Below are 24464 nucleotides of genomic sequence, written 5' to 3' on the forward strand. Positions count from 1 at the left end.
TAAAAACTAGCCTAGAGCGCCATCTGCTGTTGAAAACTAGCCTAGAGCGCCATCTGCTGTTAAAAACTAGCCTAGAGCGCCATCTGCTGTTGAAAACTAACCTAGAGCGCCATCTGCTGTTGAAAACTAGCCTAGAGCGCCATCTGCTGTTAAAAACTAGCCCAGAGCGCCATCTGCTGTTGAAAACTAGCCTAGAGCGCCATCTGCTGTTAAAAACTAGCCTAGAGCGCCATCTGCTGTTGAAAACTAACCTAGAGCGCCATCTGCTGTTAAAAACTAGCCCAGAGCGCCATCTGCTGTTAAAAACTAACCTAGAGCGCCATCTGCTGTTAAAAACTAGTCTAGAGCGCCATCTGCTGTTAAAAACTAGCCCAGAGCGCCATCTGCAGTTAAAAACTAACCTAGAGCGCCATCTGCTGTTAAAAACTAGCCCAGAGCGCCATCTGCTGTTAAAAACTAACCTAGAGCGCCATCTGCTGTTAAAAACTAGCCTAGAGCGCCATCTGCTGTTGAAAACTAACCTAGAGCGGCATCTGCTGTTAAAAACTAACCTAGAGCGCCATCTGCTGTTAAAAACTAGCCCAGAGCGCCATCTGCAGTTAAAAACTAACCTAGAGCGCCTCCTGCTGTTGAAAACTAACCTATAGCGTCATCTGCTGTTAAGCCTAGAGCGCCTCCTGCAGTTAAAAACTAACCTAGAGCGCCATCTGCTGTTGAAAACAAGCCTAGAGCGCCTCCTGCTGTTAAAAACTAGCCTAGAGCGCCATCTGCTGTTAAAAACTAGCCTAGAGTGCCATCTGCTGTTAAAAACTAGCCCGGAGCGCCATCTGCTGTTAAAAACTAGCCCAGAGCGCCATCTGCTGTTAAAAACTAACCTAGAGTGCCATCTGCTGTTAAAAACTAACCTAGAGCGCCATCTGCTGTTGAAAACTAGCCTAGAGCGCCATCTGCTGTTGAAAACAAGCCTAGAGCGCCTCCTGCTGTTAAAAACTAGCCTAGAGCGCCAGCTGCTGTTAAAAACTAGCCTAGAGCGCCATCTGCTGTTAAAAACTAGCCCAGAGCGCCATCTGCTGTTAAAAACTAGCCCAGAGCGCCATCTGCTGTTAAAAACTAACCTAGAGCTCCATCTGCTGTTAAAAAACTAGCCCAGAGCGCCATCTGCTTTTAAAAACTAGCCCAGAGCGCCATCTGCTGTTAAAAACTAACCTAGAGCGCCATCTGCTGTTGAAAACTAGCCTAGAGCGCCATCTGCTGTTGAAAACAAGCCTAGAGCGCCTCCTGCTGTTAAAAACTAGCCTAGAGCGCCATCTGCTGTTAAAAACTAGCCTAGAGCACCATTAGTTGTTAAAAACTAGCCTAGACCGCCACCTGCTGTTAAAAACTAAGCTAGAGCGCCATCTGCTGTTAAAAACTAGCCTAGAGTGCCATCTGCTGTTAAAAACTAGCCTAGAGCGCCATCTGCTGTTAAAAACTAAGCTAGAGCGCCATCCGCTGTTAAAAACTAAGCTAGAGCGCCATCTGCTGTTAAAAACTAAGCTAGAGCGCCATCCGCTGTTAAAAACTAAGCTAGAGCGCCATCTGCTGTTAAAAACTAGCCTAGAGCGCCATCTGGTGTTAAAAACTAAGCTAGAGCGCCATCTGCTGTTAAAAACTAAGCTACAGCGCCATCTGCTGTTAAAAATTAGCCTAGAGCACCTCCTGCTGTTAAAAACTAAGCTAGAGCACCATCCGCTGTGAAAAACTAAGCTAGAGCGCCATCCGCTGTTAAAAACTAAGCTAGAGCATCATCTGCTGTTAAAAACTAAGCTAGAGCACCATCCGCTGTTAAAAACTAAGCTAGAGCGCCATCTGCCGTTAAAAACTAAGCTAGAGCACCATCCGCTGTTAAAAACTAAGCTAGAGCACCATCCGCTGTTAAAAACTAAGCTAGAGCACCATCTGCTGTTAAAAACTAAGCTAGAGCACCATCCGCTGTTAAAAACTAAGCTAGAGCACCATCTGCTGTTAAAAACTAAACTAGAGCACCATCTGCTGTTAAAAACTAAGCTAGAGCACCATCCGCTGTTAAAAACTAAGCTAGAGCACCATCCGCTGTTAAAAACTAAGCTAGAGCGCCATCCGCTGTTAAAAACTAAGCTAGAGCACCATCCGCTGTTAAAAACTAAGCTAGAGCGCCATCCGCTGTTAAAAACTAAGCTAGAGCACCATCCGCTGTTAAAAACTAAGCTAGAGCATCATCTGCTGTTAAAAACTAAGCTAGAGCACCATCCGCTGTTAAAAACTAAGCTAGAGCGCCATCCGCTGTTAAAAACTAAGCTAGAGCATCATCTGCTGTTAAAAACTAAGCTAGAGCATCATCTGCTGTTAAAAACTAAACTAGAGCATCATCTGCTGTTAAAAACTAAGCTAGAGCGCCATCCACTGTTAAAAACTAAGCTAGAGCATCATCTGCTGTTAAAAATTAGCCTAGAGCACCTCCTGCTGTTAAAAACTAAGCTAGAGCACCATCCGCTGTGAAAAACTAAGCTAGAGCGCCATCCGCTGTTAAAAACTAAGCTAGAGCATCATCTGCTGTTAAAAACTAAGCTAGAGCACCATCCGCTGTTAAAAACTAAGCTAGAGCACCATCCGCTGTTAAAAACTAAGCTAGAGCACCATCTGCTGTTAAAAACTAAGCTAGAGCACCATCCGCTGTTAAAAACTAAGCTAGAGCACCATCTGCTGTTAAAAACTAAACTAGAGCACCATCTGCTGTTAAAAACTAAGCTAGAGCACCATCCGCTGTTAAAAACTAAGCTAGAGCACCATCCGCTGTTAAAAACTAAGCTAGAGCGCCATCCGCTGTTAAAAACTAAGCTAGAGCACCATCCGCTGTTAAAAACTAAGCTAGAGCGCCATCCGCTGTTAAAAACTAAGCTAGAGCACCATCCGCTGTTAAAAACTAAGCTAGAGCATCATCTGCTGTTAAAAACTAAGCTAGAGCACCATCCGCTGTTAAAAACTAAGCTAGAGCGCCATCCGCTGTTAAAAACTAAGCTAGAGCATCATCTGCTGTTAAAAACTAAGCTAGAGCATCATCTGCTGTTAAAAACTAAACTAGAGCATCATCTGCTGTTAAAAACTAAGCTAGAGCGCCATCCACTGTTAAAAACTAAGCTAGAGCATCATCTGCTGTTAAAAACTAAGCTAGAGCACCATCCGCTGTTAAAAACTAAGCTAGAGCGCCATCCACTGTTAAAAACTAAGCTAGAGCATCATCTGCTGTTAAAAACTAAGCTAGAGCACCATCCGCTGTTAAAAACTAAGCTAGAGCGCCATCCACTGTTAAAAACTAAGCTAGAGCATCATCTGCTGTTAAAAACTAAGCTAGAGCACCATCCGCTGTTAAAAACTAAGCTAGAGCGCCATCCACTGTTAAAAACTAAGCTAGAGCATCATCTGCTGTTAAAAACTAAGCTAGAGCACCATCCGCTGTTAAAAACTAAGCTAGAGCGCCATCCACTGTTAAAAACTAAGCTAGAGCATCATCTGCTGTTAAAAACTAAGCTAGAGCATCATCTGCTGTTAAAAACTAAGCTAGAGCATCATCTGCTGTTAAAAACTAAGCTAGAGCATCATCTGCTGTTAAAAACTAAGCTAGAGCGCCATCTGCTGTTAAAAACTAAGCTAGAGCGCCATCTGCTGTTAAAAACTAAGCTAGAGCATCATCTGCTGTTAAAAACTAAGCTAGAGCGCCATCTGCTGTTAAAAACTAAGCTAGAGCATCATCTGCTGTTAAAAACTAAGCTAGAGCGCCATCTGCTGTTAAAAACTAACCTAGAGCATCATCTGCTGTTAAAAACTAAGCTAGAGCACCATCCGCTGTTAAAAACTAAGCTAGAGCACCATCCGCTGTTAAAAACTAAGCTAGAGCATCATCTGCTGTTAAAAACTAAGCTAGAGCGCCATCTGCTGTTAAAAACTAGCCTAGAGCGCCATCTGCTGTTAAAAACTAGCCCAGAGCGCCATCTGCTGTTAAAAACTAGCCCAGAGCGCCATCTGCTGTTAAAAACTAACCTAGAGCTCCATCTGCTGTTAAAAAACTAGCCCAGAGCGCCATCTGCTTTTAAAAACTAGCCCAGAGCGCCATCTGCTGTTAAAAACTAACCTAGAGCGCCATCTGCTGTTGAAAACTAGCCTAGAGCGCCATCTGCTGTTGAAAACAAGCCTAGAGCGCCTCCTGCTGTTAAAAACTAGCCTAGAGCGCCATCTGCTGTTAAAAACTAGCCTAGAGCACCATTAGTTGTTAAAAACTAGCCTAGACCGCCACCTGCTGTTAAAAACTAAGCTAGAGCGCCATCTGCTGTTAAAAACTAGCCTAGAGTGCCATCTGCTGTTAAAAACTAGCCTAGAGCGCCATCTGCTGTTAAAAACTAAGCTAGAGCGCCATCCGCTGTTAAAAACTAAGCTAGAGCGCCATCTGCTGTTAAAAACTAAGCTAGAGCGCCATCCGCTGTTAAAAACTAAGCTAGAGCGCCATCTGCTGTTAAAAACTAGCCTAGAGCGCCATCTGGTGTTAAAAACTAAGCTAGAGCGCCATCTGCTGTTAAAAACTAAGCTACAGCGCCATCTGCTGTTAAAAATTAGCCTAGAGCACCTCCTGCTGTTAAAAACTAAGCTAGAGCACCATCCGCTGTGAAAAACTAAGCTAGAGCGCCATCCGCTGTTAAAAACTAAGCTAGAGCATCATCTGCTGTTAAAAACTAAGCTAGAGCACCATCCGCTGTTAAAAACTAAGCTAGAGCGCCATCTGCCGTTAAAAACTAAGCTAGAGCACCCATCCGCTGTTAAAAACTAAGCTAGAGCACCATCCGCTGTTAAAAACTAAGCTAGAGCACCATCTGCTGTTAAAAACTAAGCTAGAGCACCATCCGCTGTTAAAAACTAAGCTAGAGCACCATCCGCTGTTAAAAACTAAACTAGAGCACCATCTGCTGTTAAAAACTAAGCTAGAGCACCATCCGCTGTTAAAAACTAAGCTAGAGCACCATCCGCTGTTAAAAACTAAGCTAGAGCGCCATCCGCTGTTAAAAACTAAGCTAGAGCACCATCCGCTGTTAAAAACTAAGCTAGAGCGCCATCCGCTGTTAAAAACTAAGCTAGAGCACCATCCGCTGTTAAAAACTAAGCTAGAGCATCATCTGCTGTTAAAAACTAAGCTAGAGCACCATCCGCTGTTAAAAACTAAGCTAGAGCGCCATCCGCTGTTAAAAACTAAGCTAGAGCATCATCTGCTGTTAAAAACTAAGCTAGAGCGCCATCTGCTGTTAAAAACTAAACTAGAGCATCATCTGCTGTTAAAAACTAAGCTAGAGCGCCATCCACTGTTAAAAACTAAGCTAGAGCATCATCTGCTGTTAAAAACTAAGCTAGAGCATCATCTGCTGTTAAAAACTAAGCTAGAGCGCCATCCACTGTTAAAAACTAAGCTAGAGCGCCATCCACTGTTAAAAACTAAGCTAGAGCATCATCTGCTGTTAAAAACTAAGCTAGAGCATCATCTGCTGTTAAAAACTAAGCTAGAGCGCCATCCACTGTTAAAAACTAAGCTAGAGCATCATCTGCTGTTAAAAACTAAGCTAGAGCACCATCCGCTGTTAAAAACTAAGCTAGAGCGCCATCCACTGTTAAAAACTAAGCTAGAGCATCATCTGCTGTTAAAAACTAAGCTAGAGCACCATCCGCTGTTAAAAACTAAGCTAGAGCGCCATCCACTGTTAAAAACTAAGCTAGAGCACCATCCGCTGTTAAAAACTAAGCTAGAGCGCCATCCACTGTTAAAAACTAAGCTAGAGCACCATCCGCTGTTAAAAACTAAGCTAGAGCGCCATCCACTGTTAAAAACTAAGCTAGAGCATCATCTGCTGTTAAAAACTAAGCTAGAGCACCATCCGCTGTTAAAAACTAAGCTAGAGCGCCATCCACTGTTAAAAACTAAGCTAGAGCATCATCTGCTGTTAAAAACTAAGCTAGAGCATCATCTGCTGTTAAAAACTAAGCTAGAGCATCATCTGCTGTTAAAAACTAAGCTAGAGCATCATCTGCTGTTAAAAACTAAGCTAGAGCATCATCTGCTGTTAAAAACTAAGCTAGAGCGCCATCTGCTGTTAAAAACTAAGCTAGAGCATCATCTGCTGTTAAAAACTAAGCTAGAGCGCCATCTGCTGTTAAAAACTAAGCTAGAGCGCCATCTGCTGTTAAAAACTAACCTAGAGCATCATCTGCTGTTAAAAACTAGCCTAGAGCGCCATCTGCTGTTAAAAACTAAGCTAGAGCATCATCTGCTGTTAAAAACTAAGCTAGAGCATCATCTGCTGTTAAAAACTAAGCTAGAGCACCATCCGCTGTTAAAAACTAAGCTAGAGCACCATCCGCTGTTAAAAACTAAGCTAGAGCGCCATCTGCTGTTAAAAACTAAGCTAGAGCATCATCTGCTGTTAAAAACTAAGCTAGAGCACCATCCGCTGTTAAAAACTAAGCTAGAGCACCATCCGCTGTTAAAAACTAAGCTAGAGCATCATCTGCTGTTAAAAACTAAGCTAGAGCGCCATCTGCTGTTAAAAACTAAGCTAGAGCGCCATCTGCTGTTAAAAACTAAGCTAGAGCATCATCTGCTGTTAAAAACTAAGCTAGAGCGCCATCTGCTGTTAAAAACTAAGCTAGAGCATCATCTGCTGTTAAAAACTAAGCTAGAGCGCCATCCACTGTTAAAAACTAAGCTAGAGCGCCATCTGCTGTTAAAAACTAAGCTAGAGCACCATCCGCTGTTAAAAACTAAGCTAGAGCATCATCTGCTGTTAAAAACTAAGCTAGAGCGCCATCTGCTGTTAAAAACTAAGCTAGAGCATCATCTGCTGTTAAAAACTAAGCTAGAGCACCATCCGCTGTTAAAAACTAAGCTAGAGCATCATCTGCTGTTAAAAACTAAGCTAGAGCATCATCTGCTGTTAAAAACTAAGCTAGAGCATCATCCGCTGTTAAAAACTAAGCTAGAGCATCATCTGCTGTTAAAAACTAAGCTAGAGCGCCATCTGCTGTTAAAAACTAAGCTAGAGCATCATCTGCTGTTAAAAACTAAGCTAGAGCATCATCTGCTGTTAAAAACTAAGCTAGAGCGCCATCCACTGTTAAAAACTAAGCTAGAGCGCCATCCGCTGTTAAAAACTAAGCTAGAGCGCCATCCGCTGTTAAAAACTAAGCTAGAGCGCCATCTGCTGTTAAAAACTAAGCTAGAGCATCATCTGCTGTTAAAAACTAAGCTAGAGCATCATCTGCTGTTAAAAACTAAGCTAGAGCGCCATCTGCTGTTAAAAACTAAGCTAGAGCGCCATCTGCTGTTAAAAACTAACCTAGAGCATCATCTGCTGTTAAAAACTAGCCTAGAGCGCCATCTGCTGTTAAAAACTAAGCTAGAGCGCCATCCGCTGTTAAAAACTAGCCTAGAGCGCCATCTGCTGTTAAAAACTAGCCTAGAGCGCCATCTGCTGTTAAAAACTAAGCTAGAGCATCATCTGCTGTTAAAAACTAAGCTAGAGCATCATCCGCTGTTAAAAACTAAGCTAGAGCACCATCCGCTGTTAAAAACTAAGCTAGAGCACCATCCGCTGTTAAAAACTAAGCTAGAGCGCCATCTGCTGTTAAAAACTAAGCTAGAGCATCATCTGCTGTTAAAAACTAAGCTAGAGCACCATCCGCTGTTAAAAACTAAGCTAGAGCATCATCTGCTGTTAAAAACTAAGCTAGAGCGCCATCTGCTGTTAAAAACTAAGCTAGAGCATCATCTGCTGTTAAAAACTAAGCTAGAGCATCATCTGCTGTTAAAAACTAAGCTAGAGCGCCATCCACTGTTAAAAACTAAGCTAGAGCGCCATCCGCTGTTAAAAACTAAGCTAGAGCGCCATCCGCTGTTAAAAACTAAGCTAGAGCGCCATCTGCTGTTAAAAACTAAGCTAGAGCATCATCTGCTGTTAAAAACTAAGCTAGAGCATCATCTGCTGTTAAAAACTAAGCTAGAGCGCCATCTGCTGTTAAAAACTAAGCTAGAGCGCCATCTGCTGTTAAAAACTAACCTAGAGCATCATCTGCTGTTAAAAACTAGCCTAGAGCGCCATCTGCTGTTAAAAACTAAGCTAGAGCGCCATCCGCTGTTAAAAACTAGCCTAGAGCGCCATCTGCTGTTAAAAACTAGCCTAGAGCGCCATCTGCTGTTAAAAACTAAGCTAGAGCATCATCTGCTGTTAAAAACTAAGCTAGAGCATCATCCGCTGTTAAAAACTAAGCTAGAGCACCATCCGCTGTTAAAAACTAAGCTAGAGCACCATCCGCTGTTAAAAACTAAGCTAGAGCGCCATCTGCTGTTAAAAACTAAGCTAGAGCATCATCTGCTGTTAAAAACTAAGCTAGAGCACCATCCGCTGTTAAAAACTAAGCTAGAGCACCATCCGCTGTTAAAAACTAAGCTAGAGCACCATCCGCTGTTAAAAACTAAGCTAGAGCATCATCTGCTGTTAAAAACTAAGCTAGAGCGCCATCTGCTGTTAAAAACTAAGCTAGAGCATCATCTGCTGTTAAAAACTAAGCTAGAGCGCCATCCACTGTTAAAAACTAAGCTAGAGCGCCATCCGCTGTTAAAAACTAAGCTAGAGCGCCATCCGCTGTTAAAAACTAAGCTAGAGCGCCATCTGCTGTTAAAAACTAAGCTAGAGCATCATCTGCTGTTAAAAACTAAGCTAAAGCATCATCTGCTGTTAAAAACTAAGCTAGAGCGCCATCCACTGTTAAAAACTAAGCTAGAGCGCCATCTGCTGTTAAAAACTAAGCTAGAGCATCATCTGCTGTTAAAAACTAAGCTAAAGCATCATCCGCTGTTAAAAACTAAGCTAGAGCGCCATCCGCTGTTAAAAACTAAGCTAGAGCATCATCTGCTGTTAAAAACTAAGCTAAAGCATCATCCGCTGTTAAAAACTAAGCTAGAGCGCCATCCACTGTTAAAAACTAAGCTAGAGCATCATCTGCTGTTAAATACACACTCCATATACCCCACCTAAAAAAAAAAAAAGAGACAATATTGACTCTGGCAAAAACCATAGGTCACACCTGCAAATTGCGCCTATATTACCAACTAAACAAAAGCACATTCTTTCAATTCGTGTTGTCGCGAGTCGCGTTCCACTGATATCTGATGATCAGTAGCGGTTCAGTAAATAAAATAATTCAATACATATTTACAATAAGCACTTCACTCAAAAATAACTGTTAAATAATAAAATAACTTGAAAATGCTATCTCATGAAATAAAGTCGAATCCGTAATTTCTTTAAAATTTAAAGGTACACTGTGTTATTTCGTCAATCAGTCGTGAAAGTCTAGTGGTTGAAAGCTTCTGGCAACATTAGATCCAGGAGAGAAGACCATAGAGAATGAGTAAGTTCCTTTTGGATCTACAAGAAGTACATTTATATCTACATCTAGAAGTACATCTACATTTGCAAGACGTTATTACTCATCATTATACTTTTTCGCATACCATTTACTTTCTTTGATTACCAGTTCTGTAGCCACCGGTTCTTTCTAACAAACTATTAGATATGACTGACAGAGAGACGGAGAATGTGAGTGAGCGCTGTGTGATCAGATTCAGGCGCTGCCGTTCTCTTCTCAGGTGCTGGTGTTCTCAGCGCCGCCCGTCAAAATAAAAGTCTGCAGCGCCGTCAAAATAAAAGTCCCGCTTCCAACACATCGGCCAATCAGAAAAACGTATCTCCCGATGGCTATATTTTAAAAAAGCCAAATATCGGCCGATATATCGGCAGTGGCTATATATCGGTCAACCACTAGTGATAAGATAAAATAAAATTCTGCATAAAAATTTATAGACAAGACAAGTAGTTTGTTTAGGCATGGTTTGTAAGGAATTACAAACCTGCGCACATATATTCAAACGCACATAACTACAGAATCAATTCTTAATGCGCATGTGAACGCCATCAGCGTCTATCACAGGTTCACGTTTAAAGTCTGTTTAGAGAGAACGGTGTCGTCTTAGCGGCCCCTAATTTAATAACAAATGATCATTTAGACGGAAGTGAATCAATCAAAACTAACTTTAGCTGGAAAAAACATTTTTCAAGAGCCACTATAAAACCAAACCAATCTCTGTTACCTTAAATTATATCTTTATCTCTGTAAAGCTGCTTTGAAACAATCTACATTGTTAAAAGCGCTATATAAATGAGGATGACTTGACTTGATCAGTTTGGGACTAATGTTTGGTGCTACGCCTTTACATCCCCTTGAAACTCCGATTCACACACACACACCAGCTGTGTTTCCGTCGAAAGTTGAGAATTTAACTTGCGCGCAGAATTGGAATATCACATAAAACATTTGTGAATAATGCAGCATGTTTATTCAAGAGAACAAAATCATCACTTCCTGGTGCAAAATATCAATAATGAAATATAAGTTGGTGAAATCCTCTTATGCACTTTTTAGAACTTATGAAAACATTAATTTGCCCGAGTTTACAGATGTTTTTGTTGTTGTTATTGCATACAATTACATAAAAATATGTGGATGGAAACATAGCGTATCGATTTCCTAATCCTGTTCTCTCTTCCTTTCTACATCATTTCCTGTCCTCTACTAGACTATGAATAAAAAAGTCAAATAATATCATATCTGTTTGTGTATTTCACAAAAAAACTCTTGTAAGTCTCTAGGAAATAATAATAATAATATCCCTGCTATAGTATTTAATGTTTTCTTTCAAAAAAATTTAGCTTCCAAAGATTCTTTCTCAGAACTTCAAAAAATATCCCAATAAATGTCAAAATGAATTTTTATTTCGAAATTAAAGACATGTATTTTAGTCAGGGTTGTTATTATAACTGAAATTAAAACATTTTCGTTACTTGAAAGAAAATAAAACCTTAACTGAATAAAATAAAATCAATAATTTACTATATTTCAGCTAGTTGCAACATTTCTCATTTTCATTTAGTTTATCACTGATGTGCTAAAAAACACTTAAAGTAAAATAAAAATTAATTAAAAAAAACTATTCACTGATATTTTAAATGACTTTAAATAAAATAGAAAAAAATGAAAACAGAAAATATAAATTATAATTCAAAATATGAATAACTATAATATATCCCAATTATACTAAAATAACACTTATTCTGGGCATTGTCTACGTGAATTGCATTAATAATGTTTTAGTTAGTAAATTAATAGATCCAGCAACAGCAAAAAAAGCATCACGTCATTAAAGAATTTGATCACTTTTTCAGGGTTTCTGCAGTTCTTAAAAAGTCTTTATTTGAAAAGATCTTAAATTAGCGCAGAAAGTTCTAAACTCATAAATTTATGACATTAAACGTCACACGGGGGATTGTTTTTGAATTCAAAAGTAAAGTAAATCTGCTGAACGCTGTATTTATAGCAACTCTTCAAAGTTTAGAATTGTGTGCCTGATGTGACACACCAAACTTCCATTAACCAAAATGGCACGTTTCCCTTGATAAAGTGTGTGTGTGTGTGTGTGTGTGTGTGTCCCAGATCTCAGTGGAGGAGCAGGGGCGGAGTCTCATCATCAAGATTGACAGGGAGGCGGTGATGAAGATCGCAGTGAACGGGGATCTGTTCACGATGAATAAAGGCATGCATGAGCTGAACCTGACGGTGGGAGGCGTTCCCTTCAGAGACGACGGGCTGGTCAGCAGAGTGAGACACGTCACATGCGTCTCGCATTATTCTCTCACTCGTCTGTGTTTCATCAGCCTCTCATCGGTCTCATATTAGTCTCAAATCAATCTGGTTAACTGGTGTGTGTGTGTGTGTGTGTGTGTGTGTGTGTGTGTGTGTTTTTGATCGCAGGTAGGACTGGCGCTGGTTAACTGGTGTGTGTGTGTGTGTTGATGATCGCAGGTTAACCCTCGACTGGACGGCTGTATGAAGGACTGGCGCTGGTTAACTGGTGTGTGTGTGTGTGTGTGTGTGTGTTGATGATCGCAGGTTAACCCTCGACTGGACGGCTGTATGAAGGACTGGCGCTGGTTAACTGGTGTGTGTGTGTGTGTGTGTGTGTGTGTGTTGATGATCGCAGGTTAACCCTCGACTGGAAGGCTGTATGAAGGACTGGCGCTGGTTAACTGGTGTGTGTGTGTGTGTGTGTGTGTTGATGATCGCAGGTTAACCCTCGACTGGACGGCTGTATGAAGGACTGGCGCTGGTTAACTGGTGAGGACACGTCCATTCAGGAAACCATCCGGAATAACGAGCGTATGCAGTGTTACGCCGTCGAGGACCACAGCGCCTTCTACCCCGGACACGGCTTCGCATACTTTAACCACAGCCATGGTGTGTGTGTGTGTGTGTGTGTGTGTGTGTGTTAGGGCGCTCTCAGTCTGATTTATGTACTACTGTAGTGTTTATTCATATTTCAAATTCATTCGATTTTACAGTTTTTTGTTTTAGTAATTTTTATTACGTTTTTTTTTTTGTAAATTGTTTTTTTTATAATAGTTTGTTAACGATAATCTCCCTGCTTCACGTAGGAGACGATCAGATGCTCCGTGTGCATGTGACCCTGCGGCCCGCCTCCTCTGTCGGGGTCCTGTTCGCTCTGGTCCGTCAGGATAAAGTCCCATTCTCCATCTCTCTGTCAGACTATCATCCCGGGACACTCGAGTGGACTGAGGTGTGTGTGAGTGAGAGTGAGTGAAAGTGTGAGTGAGTGAGAGAGTGAGTGAAAGTGTGAGTGAGTGAGAGAGTGAGTCAGTGAGTGTGAGAGAGTGAGTGAGTCAGTGAGAGTGAGAGAGTGAGTGAGGGAGTGAGTGAGTGAGAGAGTGAGTCAGTGAGTGTGAGGGTGAGTGAGAGAGTGAGTGAGAGTGAGTGAGTGAGAGTGAGAGAGTGAGTGAGTGTGAGAGTGAGTGAGTGAGTGAGTGAGAGTGAGTGAGAGTGAGTGAGTGAGTGAGTGAGTGAGTGAGGGAGTGAGAGAGAGTGAGTGAGGGAGGGAGTGAGTGAGAGAGTGAGTCAGTGAGTGTGAGGGTGAGTGAGAGAGTGAGTGAGTGAGAGTGAGAGTGAGTGAGTGAGAGTGAGACAGTGAGTGAGTGTGAGAGTGAGTGAGTGAGAGAGAGAGTGAGTGAGTGAGGGAGTGAGAGTGAGTAAGTGAGAGAGTGAGTGAGAGTGAGAGTGAGGGAGTGAGTGAGAGAGTGAGTCAGTGAGTGTGAGGGTGAGTGAGAGAGTGAGTGAGAGTGAGTGAGAGTGAGTGAGTGAGAGTGAGAGTGAGTGAGTGTGAGAGTGAGTGAGAGAGTGAGTGAGAGTGAGTGAGTGAGAGTGAGAGTGAGTGAGTGAGGGAGTGAGAGTGAGTAAGTGAGTAAGTGAGAGAGTGAGAGAGTGAGTGAGAGTGAGAGTGAGGGAGTGAGTGAGTGAGTGAGGGAGTGAGAGTGAGTAAGTGAGTGAGTGAGAGAGTGAGTGAGAGTGAGAGTGAGAGTGAGGGAGTGAGTGAGTGAGTGAGTGAGAGTGAGTGAGAGTGAGTGAGAGTGAGCGAGAGTGAGTGAGTGAGTGAGTGAGTGAGCGAGTGAGTGAGGGAGTGAGAGTGAGTAAGTGAGTGAGTGAGTGAGTGAGTGAGTGAGTGAGTGAGTGAGGGAGTGAGAGTGAGTAAGTGAGTGAGTGAGTGAGTGAGTGAGTGAGTGAGGGAGTGAGAGTGAGTAAGTGAGTGAGTGAGTGAGAGTGAGTGAGAGTGAGTGAGTGAGGGAGTGAGAGTGAGTGAGTGAGTGAGTGAGTGAGAGAGTGAGTGAGTGTGAGAGTGAGGGAGTGAGTGAGTGAGTGAGTGAGTGTTAGAGTGAGTGAGAGTGAGTAAGTGAGTGAGTGAGAGAGTGAGTGAGAGTGAGAGAGTGAGTGAGTGTGAAAGTGAGTGAGAGTGAGTGAGGTAGTGAGAGTGAGAGAGAGTGAGTGAGTGAGAGAGTGAGGGAGTGAGTGAGAGTGAGTGAGAGAGTGAGTGAGAGTGAGTGAGTGTGAGAGTGAGTGAGTGAGAGTGAGAGAGTTAGTGAGTGTGAGTGAGTGAGTGAGTGAGTGAGTGAGTGTGAGAGTGAGTGTGAGAGTGTGAGAGTGAGTGAGTGAGTGAGTGAGTGAGTGAGTGTGAAAGTGAGGGAGTGAGAGTGAGTGAGAGAGTGAGTCAAGTCACGAGTGTGAGTGAGAGTGTGTGTGTGAGTGTGAGTGTGTGAGCGTGTCTGTGTGAGATGATGGTGTTTGACATGTTATGTCTGACCTTTGACCCTACAGCACGTGCTGGTGTCGTTCGGGGATGTGGTGGTGGCCAGTGTCCCGGTGAACCTGTGTGACGCTCACACACACACAGTGAACGTGACGGTGTTCGGGAACAGTTCTGGTTCTGTACTGGAGGTGGACGGGCGTCTCGCTCAGATCGAGCTGGAAGAGAATGGAGACGCTCTCGATCTCACATCATCATACAGCACCTTCATAGGAGGCATCCCCGGTAACGTCTCACATCAGTCTCAATCTCAAATCAGTTTAATTCGTCTCACATCAGTCTTGGTCTCAAATCAGTTTAATCCATCTCACATCAGTCTCACATCAGTCTCATTTACATTTATTCATTTAGATGACGCTTTTATCCAAAGCGACTTACAATTGCTATATTTCAGAGGTTGCACGCCTCTGGAGCAACAAGGGGTTAAGTGTCTTGCTCAGGGACACATTGGTGTCTCACAGTAGATTTGAACCCGGGTCTCTCACACCAAAGGCATGTGTCTTATACACTGCGCCATCACCTCCTGTCTCAAATCAGTTTAATTCGTCTCACATCACTCTCTCATTCGTCTCACATTAGTCTCAGTCTCAAATCAGTTTCATTCGTCTCTCAGTCGTCTAACATTAGTCTCAGTCTCAAATCAGTTTCATTCGTCTCTCATCAGTCTCACATCAGTCTCTGTCTCAAATCAGTTTCATTCGTCTCTCATCAGTCTCACATCAGTCTCTGTCTCAAATCAGTTTCATTCGTCTCACATCAGTCTCGCATCAGTCTCTCATTCGTCTCACATCAGTCTCAGTCTCAAATCAGTTTCAATTGTCTCTCATTCGTCTCACATCAGTGTCACATTAATCTCACATCAGTCTCAAATCAGTTTCAATTGTCTCTCATTCGTCTCACATCAGTCTCACATTAATCTCACATCAGTCTCAAATCAGTTTCAATTGTCTCACATAAGTCTTATATTACTCACATCTCTCATTGTTCTCACATCAGTCTTATTCATCTCGCATCAGTCTTATATTAGTCTCACATCAGTCTTATATTAGTCTCACATCTCTCATTTGTCTCACATCAGTCTTATATTAGTCTCACATCAGTCTCATTGATCTCGCATCAGTCTTAAATTAGCCTCACATCTCTAATTTGTCTCACATCAGTTTCATTCATCTCGCATCAGTCTTATTTTTGTCTCCCATCAGTCAGACATTCCCATTAGTCTCACATCTCTCATTTGTCTCACATCAGTCTTATATTAGTCTCACATTTCTCATTTGTCTCGCATCAGTCTTATATTAGTCTCACATCAGTCTTATATTAGTCTCACATTTCTCATTTGTCTCGCATCAGTCTTATATTAGTCTCACATCAGTCTTATATTAGTCTCACATCTCTCATTTGTCTCATATTAGTCTTATATTAGTTCTCACATCTCTCATTTGTCTCACATCTCTCATCAGTCTCACATCAGTCTCGCATCAGTCTTATATTAGTCTCACATCTCTCATTTGTCTCACATCTCTCATCAGTCTCACATCAGTCTCGCATCAGTCTTATATTAGTCTCACATCAGTCTGATATTAGTCTCACATCAGTCTCATCAGTCTCGCATGAGTCTTATATTAGTCTCACATCAGTCTTGCATTAGTCTTATATTAGTTTCACATCAGTCTCATCAGTCTCGCATCAGTCTTATAGTAGTCTCACATCAGTCTCATCAGTTTTGCATCAGTCTTATATTAGTCTCACATCAGTCTCGCATCAGTCTTATATTAGTCTCACATCAGTCTCATCAGTCTTGCATCAGTCTTATATTAGTCTCACATCAGTCTTATATTAGTCTCACCAGTCTTGCATCAGTCTTATATTAGTCTCACATCTCTCATTAGTCTCACATCACTCATTAGTCTCACATCAGTCTCATCAGTGTCACAAACGTCTTATATTAGTCTCACATCTCTCATTAGTCTCACATCAGTCTCATCAGTCTCACATCAGTCTTATATTAGTCTCATCAGTCTTGCATCAGTCTTATATTAGTCTCACATCAGTCTTATATTAGTCTCACATCAGTCTTATATTAGTCTCACATCAGTCTCATCAGTCTTGCATCAGTCTTATATTAGTCTCACATCAGTCTCGCATCAGTCTTATATTAGTCTCACATCAGTCGCATCAGTCTTATATTAGTCTCACATCTCTCATTAGTCTCACATCAGTCTCACATCAGTCTCATCAGTCTCGCATCAGTCTTATATTAGTCTCACATCAGTCTTGCATCAATCTTATATTAGTCTCACATCAGTCTCATCAGTCTTGCATCAGTCTTATATTAGTCTCACATCTCTCATTAGTCTCACATCAGTCTCATCAGTCTCACATCAGTCTCATCAGTCTTATATTAGTCTCTCATCAGTCTCATCAGTCTTATATTAGTCTCACATCAGTCTTATATTAGTCTCACATCAGTCTTATATTAGTCTCACATCAGTCTTGCATCAGTCTTATATTAGTCACATCAGTCTCATCGGTGTCACATCAGTCTTATATTAGTCTCACATCTCTCATTAGTCTCACATCAGTCTCATCAGTCTCACATCAGTCTCATCAGTCTTATATTAGTCTCTCATCAGTCTTATATTAGTCTCACATCAGTCTTATATTAGTCTCACATCAGTCTTGCATCAGTCTTATATTAGTCACATCAGTCTCATCGGTGTCACATCAGTCTTATATTAGTCTCACATCTCTCATTAGTCTCACATCAGTCTCATCAGTCTTATATTAGTCTCTCATCAGTCTCATCAGTCTTATATTAGTCTCACATCAGTCTTATATTAGTCTCACATCAGTCTTGCATCAGTCTTATATTAGTCTCACATCAGTCTCATCAGTCTTGCATCAGTCTTATATTAGTCTCACATCAGTCTGATCAGTCTTGCATCAGTCTTATATTAGTCTCACATCTCTCATTAGTCTCACATCAGTCTCATCACTCACATCAGTCTTATATTAGTCTCACATCAGTCTCATCAGTCTTGCATCAGTCTTATATTAGTCTCACATCAGTCTCATCAGTCTTGCATCAGTCTTATATTAGTCTCACATCAGTCTGATCAGTCTTGCATCAGTCTTATATTAGTCTCACATCTCTCATTAGTCTCACATCAGTCTCATCACTCACATCAGTCTTATATTAGTCTCACATCAGTCTCATCAGTCTTGCATCAGTCTTATATTAGTCTCACATCAGTCTCATCAGTCTTGCATCAGTCTTATATTAGTCTCACATCAGTCTCGCATCAGTCTTCTATTAGTCTCACATCTCTCATTAGTCTCACATCAGTCTCACCAATGTCACATCAGTCTTAAAGTAGTCTCACATCAGTCTCACATCAGTCTTGCATCAGTCTTATATTAGTCACATCAGTCTCATCGGTGTCACATCAGTCTTATATTAGTCTCACATCTCTCATTAGTCTCACATCAGTCTCATCAGTCTCACATCAGTCTCATCAGTCTTATATTAGTCTCACATCAGTCTTATATTAGTCTCACATCAGTCTTATATTAGTCTCACATCAGTCTTATATTAGTCTTACATCAGTCTTATATTAGTCTCACATCAGTCTTGCATCAGTCTTATATTAGTCACATCAGTCTCATCGGTGTCACATCAGTCTTATATTAGTCTCACATCTCTCATTAGTCTCACATCAGTCTCATCAGTCTCATCAGTCTTATATTAGTCTCTCATCAGTCTCATCAGTCTTATATTAGTCTCACATCAGTCTTATATTAGTCTCACATCAGTCTCATCAGTCTTGCATCAGTCTTATATTAGTCTCACATCAGTCTCATCAGTCTTGCATCAGTCTTATATTAGTCTCACATCAGTCTGATCAGTCTTGCATCAGTCTTATATTAGTCTCACATCTCTCATTAGTCTCACATCAGTCTCATCACTCACATCAGTCTTATATTAGTCTCACATCAGTCTCATCAGTCTTGCATCAGTCTTATATTAGTCTCACATCAGTCTCATCAGTCTTGCATCAGTCTTATATTAGTCTCACATCAGTCTCGCATCAGTCTTCTATTAGTCTCACATCTCTCATTAGTCTCACATCAGTCTCACCAATGTCACATCAGTCTTAAAGTAGTCTCACATCAGTCTCATGCAGTGTATAACATTATCTTATTTTCTGCAATATGTTCCATATCACCTGAAACGTGCGGCTGGTTATATTCCAATGCAATTAACGTTTTTCCCACATGTCGGTATGAGTTTTGCTTTAAAAAATTATTTGAACTAATTCATTAATTTCGAGAACTAAAATAAGTTTTTAGTGTTTATATTTTTTTTCGGTACTTAAAATGATTTTTGAATTTAATATTCAAATGTAACATATACCGATTCGATTTTTTCTATTTTTTTTATCCCGCTCAACAATGAAATGATCTTAAAAAGCAAAAGATCTTAAAACGTGACCCCTGAAATCTCGCTTTCTTTATTGTGCAGTTCCTTCAGATGCGGCCTTTAGTCTTATACAGTCAAACAACATTTATTCAGACGCCTTCAACATTTCTCACATTATCACAGTTTATTCGCTAGAAAATGGTAATAAAATATGACTGTAATGATATATTTCACTGTTTTTTTTCCGTCCTTCTGTTAGACTGTCTCACACATGAATTATGTTGAATATCTGTCAGCTGTTAAATTTAACTACACAATTAGATAATACCAGTTTAGCTCAACCAATCACCAAGCAATGCTTCATGTTGTTCAGTCTGTGGTGTAAAAAGCTGCATTAGTTATTAAAGAAAAAACACTTCAGTAAAACATGATCAGCTCAAAGTGTCCGGATCATTTTTGCTCCTAATGTTTCACTGGTAGTCACTGTATGAAGAATTAATGTGTATAATATGTCACATTTACTTTATTTTGCTCTCCTCACTTACATAAATGAACTATAGTGTCCTGCACACACTAGTGAAACAATATCACACATTATATCTGGTGTCTGAATAATTCTTGGTTTGCCTGTATTGATTTGACGACCACTGTTGAATGATATTTACGGCCTGTGTGTCTGCAGAAACTTCAGAATCGAGTTTTCATTTATACAGCGCTTTAACAATACAGATTGTTTGAAAGCAGCTTTACAGTGATGATGATGTATCTCGTGCAGATGTGTCTCTGGTGTCCACGCCGGTGTCGGCCTTCTTCACGGGATGCATGGATGTGCGGGTGAACGGTCAGATGATGGATGTGGACGAAGCCCAACACAAACACAACGACATCCGCTCTCACTCCTGTCCTCTGGTGAACACCGAGCAATAGCAGAAACCAAACGCCATCGAAGTGCTTTCGACCGCGAGAGGATCCGTTTGATCCGGATCTGATCCGCGTCACGCACATATAGCACAGCCATGTTGATGTATTATTACTCACTGACACGCTTACATTAGACCAATCGAACACAAGCTACTGAGAGAGTGCTGGAAAATACTGTATCTGTACATATGCCACTGTAAAATGCTTTTTACGATTTAAAAACAGCCACGCTCATCGATAAAGGCCTTCGGGTCTCGATGTCGGTGCTCAACTTCATCATCATCATGCTTTCATTCACTGGTTTGAGTTGTTTTTCTAGTCCCGCGTTTGAGTTTTTAATCTTGTTTTTATTGTTGAAGTTGTTTTGTATTTCGTTCATGTTTGCTCTGTGTGTGAGACTGAAACGCTTGTTGAAAACAAATAAAGACGGATGTTGTTATTACGATCATTTCTCTCCGTAATTCTAGACTTTCAGTGGCTCGCAGTAACTAAAGAGTTACTCTGGTTTACACTGATACTTTTGGGATTGAAAAAAAAATCAAACAGAAAAATAAAAGTTCTTTTTAAGAAAAAGTTCAATTTCTTGTGAATATTCAGTTGTTGGGGAAAAAAATCCTTGGGAACCTTAATATTTTATAAGGGTATTTTCTTTTCTTCTGGGAAAGGAAGTGATGTCAGCAGTGACGTCATAAAGAATCTTCCACATCAATTGGGGTGTTTATTTTTTTTAAAGTTCTCATTCTGTAATTTTATCCTCAGATAAAACAATGACATTATAAATGAATTTTATAAGGTAAAAAGTGGTTGTTTTGGTTGCATATATGAATAGAGAACACAGAAAACACGAGGACAATGCAAATACTGGAAAACAAATCACATGGGAACATTTGTGTGCAAGAAAAACCCACATGAATATTTGAACAAAACAAATTAATAATCATATCTATTGGGATATTCAAGTTTAAATTTATGTTATGATGATTTTTAAGAACATTTGGACATAACACTCACATGAGGAAAAAAACAACATTCATATTTTTGTGCAAACAAGAAGCAACACTTTACAATAAAATCCCATTAGTTAATGCATTAACATGAACTAGTTACAGTATTTATTAACTCTTTCCCCGCCAGCATTTTTTAATAAAAGTTGCCAGCAGACACCAGCACTAACCTAACTCTGTATGAATATCTGAACATGCAATATATCACAAGAAAGACCAGAGCCTCTGCTTTAAAAATAAAATAATTTATTCCAGCTTCATGCATTATTTTTTTTTATCGACGCTTGAATGTGGGCAAGTTTCATACATTTTTTTTAGCATTTTGAGCAAAAAGTTGAGAAAATTATGTTTTTGTCAAAGTCTTCGTCCAGATGGAAGTCAGAACGATGATCATAAACAGATGGAGTAGATCGAGGCCACCAACACACGCACGCACGCACGCACACACACACACACACACACACACCTCAAAGCTTCAGTCTTTTCCTCTTCATGGATCAACAGCACATAAATCATATAAAGACTGAATGAAGTTTAAGGTTTGATGATCTGTTATAATGTACATGTGCGTCAGCAATGCTTCTATCGCACGTTTCTGCTTCTCTGTGTTTTGATCTGGAGATTCTGCACTCTTTCAGAAGATGTGGAATAGTGGAATAGTGAAAACACGGATCGCTGGAAAATTCCGTCATTGGCAGGGAAAGAGTTAATCTTCTACATTAGTTAATAAAAATCCAACTGTTAATTATTCATGTTAACTAATGTAGGTTGCTAATGGAACCTATTATAAAACCATATGTGTAATTCAAGAATCTGATATAAACATGTCGACACTAACTTTCTCAGCAAGACTCTCTTCAGACTGATGACTAGTTGATCTCCCGTAGAAGAAGACTAAAGCATTGTGTTGTACGCTTGAGTTATGACTACAGTCGGACACATTTCACAATACATCAGTGTTTAAAACGGCTCAATGGATCAAACAAATGAGGATCCCACCGAAGGAACGGAGTTAAACATGAAAAATCAGAGGTTTTGAAAACTACCGAAGAACAACATCGATCACGTTTGCTATGAGAAACACTGACGATTACAGAGGTAATTAGCGGCGAGGGTCACACAGATCTTCATAGGTCAGAGGTCAGCATTCCCGGTCCGGGTGTTTCAGCAGGCGTAGGGAGGAGGCTTCTCGAAGGGCCCTAAGGAGTGAGCGTAGAGCGAGGGAGCGTTTGGAGTCAGCATGTATGCGCTGGTGTCCTGAGACTGGGTTTGGGTCGGTCCGGTCGGGTTCGTCCCGCTCTGAGCCGCCGGTTGAGTCTCATCGGACGGGGTGTTCGAGACCTCGGAGACGGGAGGAGCGGCGGATGGAGCTGGGTAACCGTTCAGATGCTGGAGGACAAACAATCAAAAATAACGTCAGAAATTAGACCAGATTAAAGCATTAGGTGTTGACTTTCTAGCAGCTGCCTTCTTTAAACTACATTTTAATCAAATTGTTAAAATGTTAAAATGTCTTAATGGAACCAAAAATCTGTTAATGGATCAAAACCGACCGACTTTTAAATCTGTTACAAAAACATCCGATGTTTAAATCTGTTAACGGAACAAAAACATCCAACGTTCAAATCTGTTAACGGAAAAAAAACATCCGATGTTTAAATCTGTTAACGTAACAAAAACATCCGATGTTTAAATCTGTTAACGTAACAAAAACATCCGATGTTTAAATCTGTTAACGTAACAAAAACATCCGATGTTTAAATCTGTTAACGAAAAAAAAAACATCCGATGTTTAAATCTGTTAACGGAACAAAAACATCCGATGTTTAAAACTGTTAACGGAACAAAAACATCCGATGTTTAAATCTGTTAACGGAACAAAAACATCCGATGTTTAAATCTGTTAACGGAACAAAAACATCTGACGTTTAAATCTGTTAACGGAACAAAAACATCCGACGTTTAAATCTGTTAACGGAACAAAAACATCTGACGTTTAAATCTGTTAACGGAACAAAAACATCCGACGTTTAAATCTGTTAACGGAACAAAAACATCCGACGTTTAAATCTGTTAACGGAACAAAAACATCTGACGTTTAAATCTGTTAACGGAACAAAAACATCCGATGTTTAAATCTGTTAACGGAACAAAAACATCCGATGTTTAAATCTGTTAACGGAACAAAAACATCCGACGTTTAAATCTGTTAACGGAACAAAAACATCCGATGTTTAAATCTGTTAACGGAACAAAAACATCCGATGTTTAAATCTGTTAACGGAACAAAAACATCCGACGTTTAAATCTGTTAACGGAACAAAAACATCCGATGTTTAAATCTGTTAACGGAACAAAAACATCTGACGTTTTAAATCTGTTAACGGAACAAAAACATCCGATGTTTAAATCTGTTAACGGAACAAAAACATCCGATGTTTAAATCTGTTAACGGAACAAAAACATCCGACGTTTAAATCTGTTAACGGAACAAAAACATCCGATGTTTAAATCTGTTAACGGAACAAAAACATCAGACGTTTAAATCTGTTAACGAAAAAAAAAACATCCGATGTTTAAATCTGTTAACGGAACAAAAACATCCGATGTTTAAATCTGTTAACGGAACAAAAACATCCGATGTTTAAATCTGTTAACGGAACAAAAACATCCGATGTTTAAATCTGTTAACGGAAAATAAACATCCGATGTTTAAATCTGTTAACGTAACAAAAACATCCGATGTTTAAATCTGTTAACGGAACAAAAACATCCGATGTTTAAATCTGTTAACGGAACAAAAACATCCGATGTTTAAATCTGTTAACGAAAAAAAAAACATCCGATGTTTAAATCTGTTAACGGAACAAAAACATCCGATGTTTAAATCTGTTAACGGAACAAAAACATCCGATGTTTAAAACTGTTAACGGAACAAAAACATCCGATGTTTAAATCTGTTAACGGAACAAAAACATCCGATGTTTAAATCTGTTAACGGAACAAAAACATCCGACGTTTAAATCCGTTAACGGAAAAAAAACATCAGACGTTTAAATCTGTTAACGGAAAAAAAACATCAGACGTTTAAATCTGTTAATGGAAAAAAAACATCAGACGTTTAAATCTGTTAACTGAACAAAAACATCCGATGTTTAAAACTGTTAACGGAACAAAAACATCCGATGTTTAAATCTGTTAACGGAACAAAAACATCCGACGTTTAAATCCGTTAACGGAAAAAAAACATCAGACGTTTAAATCTGTTAACGGAAAAAAAACATCAGACGTTTAAATCTGTTAACGGAAAAAAAACATCAGACGTTTAAATCTGTTAACGGAAAAAAAACATCAGACGTTTAAATCTGTTAACGGAAAAAAAACATCAGACGTTTAAATCTGTTAAGGGAAAAAAAACATCAGACGTTTAAATCTGTTAACGGAACAAAAACATCCGACGTTTAAATCTGTTAACGGACAAAAACATCCGATGTTTAAATCTGTTAACGGAACAAAAACATCCGACGTTTAAATCTGTTAACGGAAAAAAAACATCAGACGTTTAAATCTGTTAACGGAAAAAAAACATCAGACATTTAAATCTGTTAATGGAAAAAAAACATCAGATGTTTAAATCTGTTAACGTAACAAAAACATCCGATGTTTAAATCTGTTAACGGAACAAAAACATCCGATGTTTAAATCTGTTAACGGAACAAAACCGGCTGACGTTTAAATCTGTTAACGGAACAAAACCGGCTGACGTTTAAATCTGTTAACGGAACAAAACCGGCTGACGTTT

At 40.1% G+C, this 24464-nt stretch overlaps 2 protein-coding genes across 3 annotated transcripts in view; one reads left to right on the forward strand and one right to left on the reverse strand.

Annotated features, from left to right (window-relative positions):
* The window catches only part of gas6 (growth arrest-specific 6), a 39578-nt gene extending 19475 nt beyond the window's left edge, over positions 1–20103 (forward strand). The window contains exons 11-15 of one of the 2 annotated variants that reach the window (XM_077238046.1): positions 11602–11757; positions 12234–12402; positions 12600–12742; positions 14329–14542; positions 19513–20103. In XM_077238046.1, coding sequence (XP_077094161.1) covers positions 11602–11757; positions 12234–12402; positions 12600–12742; positions 14329–14542; positions 19513–19664 — 834 coding nt within the window. In that variant the 3' untranslated portion in view covers positions 19665–20103. Of the gene's footprint in view, positions 1–11601; positions 11767–12233; positions 12403–12599; positions 12743–14328; positions 14543–19512 lie in introns of both variants that reach the window. The other variant, XM_077238045.1, reaches the window with a different exon arrangement.
* A 244-nt stretch (positions 20104–20347) lies between these two features.
* The window catches only part of tmem255b (transmembrane protein 255B), a 28954-nt gene continuing 24837 nt past the window's right edge, over positions 20348–24464 (reverse strand). The window contains exon 9 of the mRNA XM_077238047.1: positions 20348–22051. Within this exon, the coding sequence (XP_077094162.1) occupies positions 21827–22051 (225 nt within the window). The 3' untranslated portion in view covers positions 20348–21826. The remainder of the gene's footprint in view (positions 22052–24464) is intronic.

Source organism: Siphateles boraxobius, unplaced genomic scaffold (assembly GCF_051911475.1).
Source record: "Siphateles boraxobius isolate OS27281-9 unplaced genomic scaffold, OSU_SipBor_1 215, whole genome shotgun sequence".
NCBI lineage: Eukaryota > Metazoa > Chordata > Actinopteri > Cypriniformes > Leuciscidae > Siphateles > Siphateles boraxobius.